The sequence below is a fragment of the Formica exsecta genome, unplaced genomic scaffold, assembly GCF_003651465.1.
Source record: "Formica exsecta isolate Colony F162 unplaced genomic scaffold, ASM365146v1 scaffold191, whole genome shotgun sequence".
In the NCBI taxonomy this organism is placed as follows: domain Eukaryota; kingdom Metazoa; phylum Arthropoda; class Insecta; order Hymenoptera; family Formicidae; genus Formica; species Formica exsecta.
The window spans coordinates 507111-519758 of NW_021849211.1; the positions used below are offsets into that span (position 1 = coordinate 507111).

At 30.8% G+C, this 12648-nt stretch overlaps 5 protein-coding genes across 7 annotated transcripts in view; 4 read left to right on the top strand and 1 right to left on the bottom strand.

Moving 5' to 3' along the window:
- Nucleotides 1–360, top strand: part of LOC115233890 (proline-rich protein 4-like) — a 2259-nt gene extending 1899 nt beyond the window's left edge. The window contains exon 4 of the mRNA XM_029804522.1: nt 28–360. Within this exon, the coding sequence (XP_029660382.1) occupies nt 28–168 (141 nt within the window). The 3' untranslated portion in view covers nt 169–360. The remainder of the gene's footprint in view (nt 1–27) is intronic.
- Nucleotides 361–2280: 1920 nt separating this feature from the next.
- LOC115233861 (mantle protein-like) lies at nt 2281–4301 on the top strand. The gene is made up of 3 exons (XM_029804475.1): nt 2281–2722; nt 3408–3689; nt 4039–4301. The coding sequence occupies exons 1-3, from the start codon at nt 2711–2713 to the stop codon at nt 4180–4182; spliced, it is 438 nt and encodes a 145-aa protein (XP_029660335.1). The 5' UTR covers nt 2281–2710; the 3' UTR covers nt 4183–4301.
- An 825-nt stretch (nt 4302–5126) lies between these two features.
- Nucleotides 5127–7724, top strand: LOC115233800 (extensin-1-like). Its single transcript, XM_029804388.1, has 2 exons — nt 5127–5324; nt 6023–7724. The coding sequence occupies exons 1-2, from the start codon at nt 5310–5312 to the stop codon at nt 6731–6733; spliced, it is 726 nt and encodes a 241-aa protein (XP_029660248.1). The 5' UTR covers nt 5127–5309; the 3' UTR covers nt 6734–7724.
- Nucleotides 7725–7886: 162 nt separating this feature from the next.
- On the top strand, nt 7887–9152 carry LOC115233801. Its single transcript, XM_029804389.1, has 3 exons — nt 7887–8029; nt 8273–8546; nt 8852–9152. Exons 1-3 carry the CDS (start codon nt 8018–8020, stop codon nt 8962–8964), a joined length of 399 nt encoding a protein of 132 aa, XP_029660249.1. The 5' UTR covers nt 7887–8017; the 3' UTR covers nt 8965–9152.
- A 2-nt stretch (nt 9153–9154) lies between these two features.
- LOC115233798 (1-phosphatidylinositol 4,5-bisphosphate phosphodiesterase-like) overlaps nt 9155–12648 on the bottom strand; it is a 30145-nt gene continuing 26651 nt past the window's right edge. For all 3 annotated transcript variants that reach the window (XM_029804385.1, XM_029804386.1, XM_029804387.1), the window contains 4 exons: nt 12236–12397; nt 11992–12169; nt 11269–11719; nt 9155–10175 (listed from right to left, as the gene is read on the bottom strand). In XM_029804385.1, coding sequence (XP_029660245.1) covers nt 10104–10175; nt 11269–11719; nt 11992–12169; nt 12236–12397 — 863 coding nt within the window. In that variant the 3' untranslated portion in view covers nt 9155–10103. The remainder of the gene's footprint in view (nt 10176–11268; nt 11720–11991; nt 12170–12235; nt 12398–12648) is intronic.

Sequence of the window (12648 nt, forward strand, 5' to 3'; positions counted from 1 at the left end):
ATATATATGTGTGTTTTTATTTTATAGGTTCCTTATGTTGTGGAGAAACCATATCCTGTTTATGTGGAGAAAAAATTTCCCGTGCCAGTGGCGAAACCATATCCCGTTCATGTTCCAATTTACAAACACGTGTTCCATTATACATCCAAGGGTAAAGGATGGCATTAGATTTTATGGATATTAAATATTAACTTTAAATCGTCTTTCTGTCCCATTATGGAGCGCAAATGCTTCTTAATTTCAGCAGAGACAGTCATTTATTAAAAGATTTTTTTATCGTATTACATTCAGTAATTATAAATCTTTTCTTAAGATTTATTGCTGATTGGAAATATGGAAATAAAATGTTATGTATATGTGTTAGATAATTTATCAAATTTCGGATTGACTCTGGCAAGTCACTGTATAGATAGTTTTGTTACATGTTTTTATATTGTTAAGTTTTTATTGATGTGTAAAATACATATTTGTTTCGGAGTAATTATTAATAAACAATTTCAATTATAAATGTTGTGTAATTTGTTAATCTACATATAAACTAAATAATGAATAAATTACTTCTATAGCTCTCCATGTATAGACCATATATTACATACTACTCAAACTTTTCATTATTTGACATATGATAAAAAAAATAAAAAATCTAGTGCTGAGAACAAAAATATTAATAATTATATATAATAAATTAAAGCATTAAATATTATTATATTATCAAAAGAGTAAGCCGCCAGATATAAGAAAAATTATTCTTCATATCTAATTAGCTATGTAAAAGTTTCAGAAATCCAAATAGATATAGAGCAATTGTTCTCGTCGTGTATGTATGATTGCGGATGATGATAATATCCGTTCTCTTGTCCAGCTTAAAATAAATTATTTCTATAAGAGACCGTATGCAAAGTATGCAATCTACTGTTTTGTTTTTTTGTCGACAATTTAATTATGATTGACTAGAAAGAACCTGGCTGCAGCCCTAAGGGGAAGGAGATCGTGCGCAGTCTCGATTCGCCATAATGAGAAGCGTGTGGTGGGCGCGCGTTCTTACAACGACGTGTGAAACCACTTTTACTCTTGGGATGCACTTTCACTGTTCTACTCGGCACGATACAGATAACATCGCACACGATTTAAATCTTCTCATTGATTCCACTCCCTCTTGCTGTCGCCCGACCGCACCCATTAGAGAGATGCGAGTGCCTTTCATAAATCGATCGAAGATGCCGATCTAAATGCAGTCACGTTAAAGTATCTTGCCCATCCGAGAATTGCAAACGCTTATGACATACTTTTTATACGGTGTTTGTGACAATAGTTTGTATTGCTAATGTATCCAACAATTGCACTATAATAAATATTAACATTTTTTTATCAAATAAAATGCACAAGAATAATTTTGTATTGCTAATAATTAATTAATTAATTAAATTAATTTTATTATCTTATTTATGATACAAGTTTTTGTAGAATGCATATCGGAAAGAAATAGGGCATTTATTGGAGATAAAATATATATTTATGTAACATTTTATCAATTGCATAAACATTGATGTTTCAGCAAACTGCAATCGTATCACATTTATTCACAGATTGTTGAACAAGTAAACCAAGCCATGACGATATCACATTTACGCTATGTGATCACTTATCTTTGTCTCTCGCCAATATACATGCAACGTGTCTATGCTCATGAAAGAGTGACATATCTGAGAAATGATTGCATATCTTAATACATTAGAGAAAGACTCTATTTCTTTGTTCCTTTTCAAATCTAGAAAGATTTTATCATCTGACTCATCATAGGAAAAGTACAGAATAAAAGTGACAAAGCATGACAGATTATTATTGCACTGTGCGTTTTCTTCTTGCCTCTGTTATCTTCTCAGTTAGTACCTATTGAAATCTGCAATAACGATTACTGCTACATCTTGAATGTTAAGGTCATTAACTCCGTTCAGTTCATGATCATTTCCAACCTATAAAAAAGTTATAATAGTCATGAAGCAGATAGAAAAATTTGTAAAAAATATAGTATTTTTTACCAATTTTAACATTGGTTACTACCAAGACATTATATTTTATGATACAGTTTAATATTTTTATACCTCGTTGTATAAAAAAATTTTGATAATAATTAAAATTCTTAAACTGCCAATTTTTTTAATTTTATTTGGTAATTTTATATAATAAAATACAAAAAGAAATTATTTTTATATTAATTATTTATTTTTGTTTTTATGTTTATTTTATTATATCTTGTATCTGCGACGTGTGCCACTAATAATATAACACATTCGCCTGCTGTGTACGATTGCCACGAGCATGACGAGAATAATTAATACGCGGACAAACAGCTTGTTATTCACTCCCGGTATCCCAGAATCAGTATAACATAATTTATCTATTTAATAAAGAATTTTGATATATTTACTTCACGCATTTCGAAGTTAGTGAATGTTAGGAAGAGATCGAGGTAACCGCACCACTCTCAACTCTATCGTGCAGACAGACGGCATTTATACGTGCAAGCGTGCATCTGACATAGCGAACAACTAGAGTTACTATAATGAGGAGAAGGGAGAAAGTAGTGTCAGTATATAAAGAGTTGGCCGTGACTTTGAAAGCATCATAGAATCTGTTGTACGTTCCACGGACAGATATTGCAGAACAGATATTGTCACGGAAGTGTTTTCGTCGCGCAAGTTTGCAGATCATGAGACTATTTGTGAGTATTTCTAAAATAATTCGATATTAAATTATCCGGACAATATGCGTTTGATAATTGTTGCATAAATTAGATTTTTATAGAAATAATCACATATATTATATATAAAATTAAATTACTTATTTTATTAGAACGCTAGTTATGACAATACAAAACCATATAATCTTTTTATATTAATTTATTAGTGTTGTATTTTAAAGAAATAGACACACTTTGAAATCTACCAACTCTGTGCTATTGCTACTTTGCTCTCACAAATATAAAATAATAAAATACAATCATTTTTTTTTAAACTGTGAAATAGTTATTTGTTTAAATTTAATATGTGTATTAGTTTTTCTATTAAAATCTATGTTGAATCTATATGTACGTTGATCATTAATTTTTTGTGTCAAAAAAAAATAGGAAACAGATCTTATTTTTCTCACGAAAAGCAATTAAGCCTGCAAACGAGACAAGGCTGCAATTAGTTATTTATTACGAAATTGTTGCGCTTTGCGTGACACCATTCCGAATATGGCTTGTTCAAACGATTGGAAAGAGCGAGTGATCTGCGCGAAATGTTCGACCGAGTTTTCTCGTGAAACTACCGTCAAAAGAAAAACTTAGACTCGTGTTTAGAAAGCGGTTAAGATTAGCCATCTTGGCGACATTCAAAACAATAATTTTAATAATTCATTTATAGGTGTTAGTCACTATGGTGGTCACTGTATGGGCCTCTTATGAGGAGGAACACGGCGGTACAACTTATCACGAAACATCTAAACCAGTGGAGATACCAATCTACAAGAAATACGCGATACCAATTCCCCATCCAGTCCCCGTTCCGGTGCCTCAACAAATTAAGGTTCCAATACCTCAGCCCTATCAAATTCAAGTTCCAGTACCACATCCGGTTCCTGTAGAAGTTATCAAACACGTCGAAATACCGATTGAAAAGCCAGAGCCGTATGTCGTGGAAAAAAAGGTTATTTTATTGTGACAATTTTTGGATCACATTGTGTGATATTAAGAATTTGCAAAAAATTTGTCGGATTTTTAGCAAATTTTTATTATCATTTTATTATAGAATATTATCATCTTTTAACATAAAAGTAACGTAAATGCGAGCGTATACGGAAATATCATGTACTTAAATTTTAATTATATCTTTTGAATTTTTAAAGTATTAAGAATATTGCTATAGTATATAAAAATATTAAAATACATCGATAAATATACGTACATGATATTTTATATTTGTAATACTAATCCGTTTGTCACACATTCTTTTACTCGTTAATGTTTTAAGTATTAGCAAATTTGTTATGTTACAGGTACCATACGTTGTCGAAAAACCATATCCAGTGACCGTAGAAAAGCATTTCCCAGTGCCAGTACCTAAACCATATCCAGTTCATGTGCCGGTGTACAAGCATGTCTTCCATCATAAGAGCTCAGGACATGGCTGGAAGCATTAATTCACAAATCCAGACGATTCTCTGTAATATTATATCATTATGCTTAAATTAATGACAAAAGCGTTACATATGCAACAATAGATCGTAAGCATTATGATGTTGTGATGTTGTATATAGTTTGTTGTTATATATGTAATATTATATATAGATTGTTGTTATGTAATATTTGTTTAAATAAATTGTTTTCTGTTATATATAAAAATCACTAATAATTATTATTTTTTAAGTAAAATATTAAGTAGAGTAATTCAGGTTAACAGCATGTAAGGAATAATTAAAATCTAAGATTCTTAAATGGTAGATCGTGGAAAACAAAGTTCAAAAATATTTAGCTTGCTTAATTATCAATTTTTAATTATAGGGATTCTATGATAAAAATAATTAAATTATATTAAAGAGAACTTTTGTTAAACAATTTTCTAATAAATAAAAAGGAATACTATTAATGTCAAAGGTAATTAGGATACTATGCATAGATAATAAAATTAAAGATATTAAAAAAATTAAAATTATTTTTATAATTAATTATATATACGCGATAACAAATATATACATATAATTTATAAAAAATATATTTTCTTAACATTTTCTTAATAATTTATACTTTGCTCGTTTAATGCACAGGCTTGTATTGCCCCTAGCTGTTATGCATAGGCTTGCATGCAATAAATAACTTTAGGCGTATTTGGTTTTTTGTCAAAATCGAGAGAGAGAATGCATTCACACAATTATAAATTATATATTCCCATAGGCGATACCTCGGGCTGTATGTCGCGATATAACGTCCAGGTTTGTCGTAGCAAACTAACATGTCTGCAGTGCGGTAAATGACGACGAATAATGTCAACGATGCAATGTGTCGCTGTGCCCGAAGGGGGCATTCTCTTACGCCGTCGCAGAATTTATTCAGGAAATACCGAGGTACGTGCAATTGCATCATATAAACCTGGTGACCGCTTTTTATGCCGCTTAAGGGAATCACATTCGACTTGGGCTCGGCAAGAAATTTACCCTCTCTATAAGTGGAGCAAAAGTTTATAAAACCGAGGATTGTAAGCGACGCGCCTCTAGTTTGGTCCAGAACTTCTCATCTATTGATTCTCGCACATTTCGACGGAAAGAAAATCATGTTCAAACTATTGGTAAGCATACCGACATAATGTTGTTTCATAGTAAATTTGAGGTTGCTAAAGATTCGTTTATTTTAGATTTTATCAAAAATTATTATTGTAACATATTTTGACCAAAAACTATTAAAATTGTATTAATTTATTTTATATATATATGCCAAATTTATAGACAAATATATCTTTTGTTGTTTGTTAGAAATAGTGTTGTTGATGAAATATTTTAGAATCTCTCATACATATCCATTTTTTGTTACTGGCATTATCATCTTATATTATAACGTATAATAAAGAAAAACATATTAGATCGACTTTAACCAATTTATTCTTAAAAAATGGAGCACAGGAATTTTTGTAATTTTCTTTCTTAACTCTAATACTATTTCTTGAAATTTTTTTATCATGTCTTTAGTAAAAATCATAAATGGATATTTCAGATAACATTCTATACGATTTATATATTTTACAAGATTAAAAAATAATGACATTTTATATACATTTTTAAATATATTAAATGCCACACACACACACACACACATTTAAATAATTTAAATACATTAAATATATTTCTCTAAATACCTATATTTTTAATCTTAGATGCAATAAATACAATTTAAATAAATTTAATTTTATATAATCTATCTTTTAGAGAATTTTCTTTACATCATTTATATTAATCTGGCGGTTAATTGTCAATCTATTCTAATTTCTAGATACCTTGTCTAATATGGTTGTCAACGGTGCGCTCGGAGGCTGGGATGCAGATGAACATGCCGGATGAGCCGCTGATGGACAAAGCAGTGGATACTTCGATATTAAAGGCAAAGAGAGAATCCATTCATCAGCCTTGCGGACCAATATACTCGCATGTTCCCGCTTATTCACCGCCGTCCGTTTACGTTAAACCCTTGCTTCAGCAGGCTTATCTGAAAAAGGAGCTGGGGGTAGCACAACCCTTAGCTCATTTGCAGTATATTCAACAACCGCCCGCCTACGCCGCCGTAGTACCGAAACCGGCCATCACATATGTGAAGCCGGTGACACCTGCGATAAATTATCACCCCGTACATCAACCCCTACAGTACATCAAGCCCGTGATGCCCGTCTATCAGAAGTCTTCGCTGTCGTACGCGCCAATCTATCAAAAACCATTGTACTCTTACGCACCTATGTATCAGCAACAACAACTTATGTATCATGACGTGATGCCGAAAGTCTTCCTCAAGAAGTATGAGACGCCTATTGCCCAAATCGCCTATCAAAAGCCATTGGTCCATGCTCCCGTTCAGTACGAGGCGCCGAAGGTGGTGCAGATACAAGCGCCGCAGTTATCCTACGCAAAACCCGTTGTTCATGTTCCATCACCCTTATATGCCCCGCAACCCATTCATAATTCTGTCATAGTTAAGCCGCATTGTGTATAGATGACTCGATTGCGCGCAACGTAGATGTAGAGCTTTACAGAATATGAGAACTCTCAAATATTCAGCGAGCAACTTTTTCATCGATTGGCATTTAAACAAAAAGTAACGCCGATAGATTGTAATAAATAAAAATGTGTAAAATTTTAGCTTAATAATATAATGCGTTTGTATACAACACATCTCTTTTCGAATGTCAGAATTTATCAAGTTACAAAAAAACAGATTGTCAAAAATGATTTAATCTGAAATGTATAATAAAATTATTTTCCTTTTTCAATCGAGTGTTGATTTTTTATTAGAGTGCAGAATGCAAAAAATATGAAATATCAGATATAAATACAGATGTATAACATATCATAAAATAAAGAAATCACGTAATAGTATTACAAATAGAAAAATTATATGACTTAAAAATTAATGTCGGAATTTGCTGCTAACCATGAATTTTCGCTACTTGTTCAAATTTTCATCCAGAGAATTATATGCATATGAATTTTCTAAGCATAAGTATAGAGTACAATTATGTTACGGAGTTGCAGACATCTTCCACTTATATCTAGATTGCATCTCCTGAGATCTTAATTCTTCGAACTATGAAACCTCACTAGCATGAAATTTCTCCGATTGTTCTCAGAAAATCGCATCATCATACATTACATGTACAAAATATCAAATATTACAAAATTTAAATTATTATTCCAAAAAAGAATAAAAATGTATAATTACACATAATTCTAGTTTCGATTGTAAATACTTATGGGAGATTATAAATATTTCAGATATCAATATAAACATTTTCGAACAATAAAATAATTGTACAATTTTATGTTTTTGTTGCAAATTGGCATAAGAGTTTCTTGCCCTTTTGTCGCGCCAAAAGCAAATTGATTACCGATATCTACTAAAACTGGATGAATTAATGATAGTTCGTCGGTGAGTTTTCCACCTATTCCCAAGGATTCTGAAGACTCACATACAATTTCGTCACATACGCGCAACATCATTCAGCTTGCGTAACTCGGCAATGAAACGATCTCGCGGTTTTGCAATAACATACACGTGCATGTTTGCGGGCGTAACCAGCCGATTTTCCCATACGTATAAGCGCGCCACATCGCGTCCACGCGAATCTACACCATGAAGCACGAATTGTAAACATCCGCTCCTAGCGCATAATATTCGCATGTATTTACGTAACAATGCGCGGCGATCGTTGTATAAAATAGGCTTCCATGGGAAGATGTCTTTAGTACAAACGAACGAAGCATCTGAAGTAAATTCATTATGAGATACTATGTGAGTGAATGTTTGGAAATTTAAAAACAGTATAAAAAATAAAGTGAAAAAAAATTTCAATTACATACAATATCTTCATTTATAGTTCAATTAATTTGCCAAAAACAGTCGTATAAATAAAAAATTATCATTAATATCCATTTATCATTAATATCCATTTAAAAAATTAACATAAAAAAATAAAACAACTTACAAAATGATTCTTTGCAGTATTTAAAGAAGCGTATATTTATTGTGTTTTAGTTGTTTCTATTGATAGTCGCTATTTGCGAGGCGAGCATAATAACAAGAGATGTGGATTACACGAATCTTCAGGCAGTTTATCACGGCCATGGCGCTACCAGTTATCAAAACGTGCAGATTGATAATCATGATAATATACTAGTACCCGCGAACTACAGAGACCAAGCGGAGATTGTGGATTTGGAGCATCATGCATATTATCAACCAATTATTCAAATCGTGGAGTCTCAGAACGACATAGATGACATCCACGATATATCCCATTCACACACAGGTAAATTAAAATGTAAATTTATAATAAGTGGTGTCTGATTCTTGCATATAAAATTATATATTAATTAAAATGTCAATGTAATACATACAAATTATCATAGTATATTAATAATGTATTAAAAATGATTTAAAAAAAGAAGATATAACATTAACGATTTGAAATAGAAACACTAATATTATTCGATGCAACTTAAAAATAGTATAAGCTTAAAGAAATATTATTTTTTTTTTTAGATCGATGACATATATTATAGCTCTTTGTGTATGTTGGCAAATATAAAGAATTCATTACATTATTTGTTTCAGCTCCATACGAAGAATTTACTATCGCTGATATCAAGTCGGATGTATTTGAACATTATTTTAATCATGATGACGAGAAACATGATTATAATCTCCCCATCTACGAAAATAATTAAGAAAATATGTGTTTAAAGAATATATTAAGATACTATTTTTTCGAAGTAATTAATTTTGATTAGAATTAATTTTAGACAATATCTCTCAGGTATGTAACTGGTTCATTCTATTGCTTATATAATAATAGTGAAATAAAATAAATTATGCGTGTTTTGTGTAAAGCATTTTTTGACACTTGTTGTGGTATAGTTTTTACTGTATCGTAGTTTTTATTGACATACAGGCACATGCTCTTGCGAAAATAATCGCCCATAATCTAACAAAAAAGAAATAATCGCGAACGTAATTTGTAATATTTTTTTTTATTTCGTCCTTTATATCTAATATATAGATATATATGTAGAATGATATAATAATTTATGTAAATAACATTATATTATATAATGAAAACAACAATGTGTGATAATAATTATACTAGGCTCCAATTTGAAATTTATTTACAAACCTGTGTGACTATTCGTGTAAGAGTATCGGCTGAAAATTACACGATCTCTCGAGATTCTAATGTATTAATACTCTAGTCTCTAGTCATTATCAGCAGTCACGAGAATTATCGGCTAAGATCCGTGAAAGCGTCTCTCAACTTAAGGTATGTATGGTCTAGAAATCGTTACGGTAACAGCAAGAGTCCTTCTCGGCATTAGGCATCGACTCATGAATACAGACAATTTCACGCACGCATATACGCACACACGTTTTCCACTTCGATAGACTTCGATAATAGTGTTAACAATCAAAAAATATTCACTTCGACTAATCGCGCGGTGGATCACACCGTTTAATCAGTTCTGATTATGTGATATACTTCTTTTATATACCTAATACTTGACTAGATCACTTTAGTTTTATTGACTCCCTCATTAGTCTATAGGTACTCAGAGACTATGGAGATACGAGATGTTTGTTTATAAAAAAATACTTGGCTGAATGAATTAGAAACGTTACTGTAGTTACTCGTTTACATCTGATTTCTCACAATACGCGACATTCGTCGGCAAATATGAGAATGATAGCTAACAAAGTTTGATCCCAATTTCAAGTATAATTAACGATAATAGTAAATTGTCTGAAAACAGTCCTCGATCATAGCACATCATCGCTATAGAGGTAAATTGTGTAGAAACTCGACTGGCACTCATCACACGTAGAATTCAGCCAACATCTTAGCCAATTCGTAGTCCATGTCCTCGTTCTTGTACATATCCATGATCTGAAAAAATTATATAACTGTAAGACAATAATATTGAAAAATGAGTTTGTTATTTATTTATTAACTATAAAATTATGTTACAAAATAATTTTTTGATATTCAGATTTTTCAGTGAATCACTATAACTCTTTGTTCTAAATTTTAGTTTTTATTGTTAGTAAGGAAATAATTAATTTATTTCTGTCCAGGATTTGCTTAATTCAATTTCCAATACTGATTTTTTTGCTACTTACAATGCATACGTGATATATATTGATATGACGAACAGTTCAATTTTAATAGATAATTTAATATATAATATATTTGTGTTAACAAATAATCTCTCAGAAAAATTATTTACTTATTGAAGCAATATTAGTATTTTCTTTATATAATACTTTTTTAAAAATCTGATAAAGCAATGTCACGATTTTTATATGCTGCTTAGGTAACGAAACATTAATCAAAAATTCAGCAAGAAATCTTTAATTTTTATTATTCCAGATATTCGATTGTAAATATTTATAATTTTTAACAGTTAACTTGTTATAATACCGTGTCTTCGAATTAATATAACTGTATACTTATAATTTGTATATATTTTGAAATATAACACAATGAAAGAAATATCAGAGGAAAAATAAAATATAAAATATTTTAAAAAAGAAAATGTGGTTTATTAATATAATATTAAGTAAGGCATAAACAAACTGATATAACAAACTAAGAGAAACATAGGTAATAGAGAAAGAAATTAATAAAATTAACTTTAATATATATCTGATATAAATAAAATTAAGCTTAATTACAAAACAAAAATTTACAATTGTAAAACAAAAATATACAATAAATTAGATTCAACTTTTTAACATGTAAAATCTTTTATCACAAATTTGCTGATTAATACATAAATTCTAAATAAAATATTCAGATGTTCCGCAATTTTTTAGCACATAATCGATTAAAGTATTAAAATAAATGTTAAATTTGATATCAAAATACGCAAGTTGCTTATAATTATACAAATTATATTAAATATACTATCTCTATGAATAAATACAATAAACTATACTACCGGGAAAATCCCTAGTCTAGCAAGAGTTTGTTGCCTTACCGCGTTCATATCCTTCTGCAATTCCTCCAGTTGTTTCTCGTGGATCACTTTGAGTTTCTCCTTCTCCCTGTTTTGTATCATCTGCGCGACCCTGCGTTCCTCCATAAATTTTTTCGTGTTGTTCTGCTGCATCTCCCTGAGTCTGCCCTCCTTGATCCCTCGCGTTTTCAAAGTCTTGTCATTCATCACCTCCCTTGCGCTTTCCACCGAATGTCTCGCTTGTCGCGCGGTCATATCTTTCATCTCGCGATCATGCCGTGCAGTTAGCTGTTTCTGCTGCGTTAGCTGTGCGGCTACGCACAATTTGCATAATTGGGCTCGTCGCTCCTCCAAATGTCCGCGGACCAGGTCACGTTCCTCTCGGCGCTGCCTGTCAGCGAGACGTGACCATTGGGCCGTCTGTTCGGAAACAGCGCGACGAACTGTAGGATCTCTTGATAGTTCCGCTTTGCTACAACAGATTTTTTTAATTTCAACATATTATTCTACTATTATCTCTTATTTTAATCATTAATTATCAAGTGTTTCGTCAATTAATCAATTTAATTCTAAATTCTATCAATCTTTAATCCTGTATACGTGGATTATTTATTTTATGTACTTTCTAAAAAAATTTTCACATTTTATCGTCATCAAATTATCCTTTTGATTAAAAATAAGAGTTATTTATTAATATTTATATTTTTGTTAGAATTTGATTTAAATTTCGCAAAAATGACTAACTTTTTTCCTTTAAAAATCTTCTCTATAGCAACACAATGTTGCTTCTGAACAGTCAACTTCTCCTTGTGATGCCTCTTTTTCAAAGACTCTAATTCTTTTTGCTGTTTCCTTAATACTTTCTGATAACCCTTTTCTTGTCTTAGAATCTCCAGAGTAATTGGATCAAATTTCATTTCCTCTGTAAAAACAAAATGGAATGAGTATAAGTACTCAACTAACACAATTCCTGTATCTTACGATTTACCTCTTGGTTTAGCCGCTTCGAAATGGTGAGATGATACGTTGTTTTTGCCGTCCACATTGTTTTTGCTGTCACTCTCTTCAATTCCCAAGCCTCGTATTTTATTTTGCGACATACTTTCTGTCTTTCTAAATGCTCGTGGCGCCGTTAAGGCGTCCATAAATTCTAAAAAGAATTATAAACAATATTAAAACAATCAAATTATAAAGTTAATATATATTTCTGATTAAAATTATACAATGAAAAATCTCTTCAATTCGTATTTTATTTTGCGACATACTTTCTGTCTTTCTAAATGCTCGTGGCGCCGTTAAGGCGTCCATAAATTCTAAAAAGAATAAAAAGAATTATTAAAACAATCAAATTATAAAGTTAATATATATTTCTGATTAAAATTATACAATGAAAAAAATATA

Coding starts and splice junctions, on each gene's coding strand:
- LOC115233861 (XM_029804475.1), top strand. Junction 3,690..4,038: donor CGTATGTCGTGGAAAAAAAG/GTTATTTTATTG, acceptor GTTATGTTACAG/GTACCATACGTTGTCGAAAA.
- LOC115233801 (XM_029804389.1), top strand. Junction 8,547..8,851: donor TATATCCCATTCACACACAG/GTAAATTAAAAT, acceptor TATTTGTTTCAG/CTCCATACGAAGAATTTACT.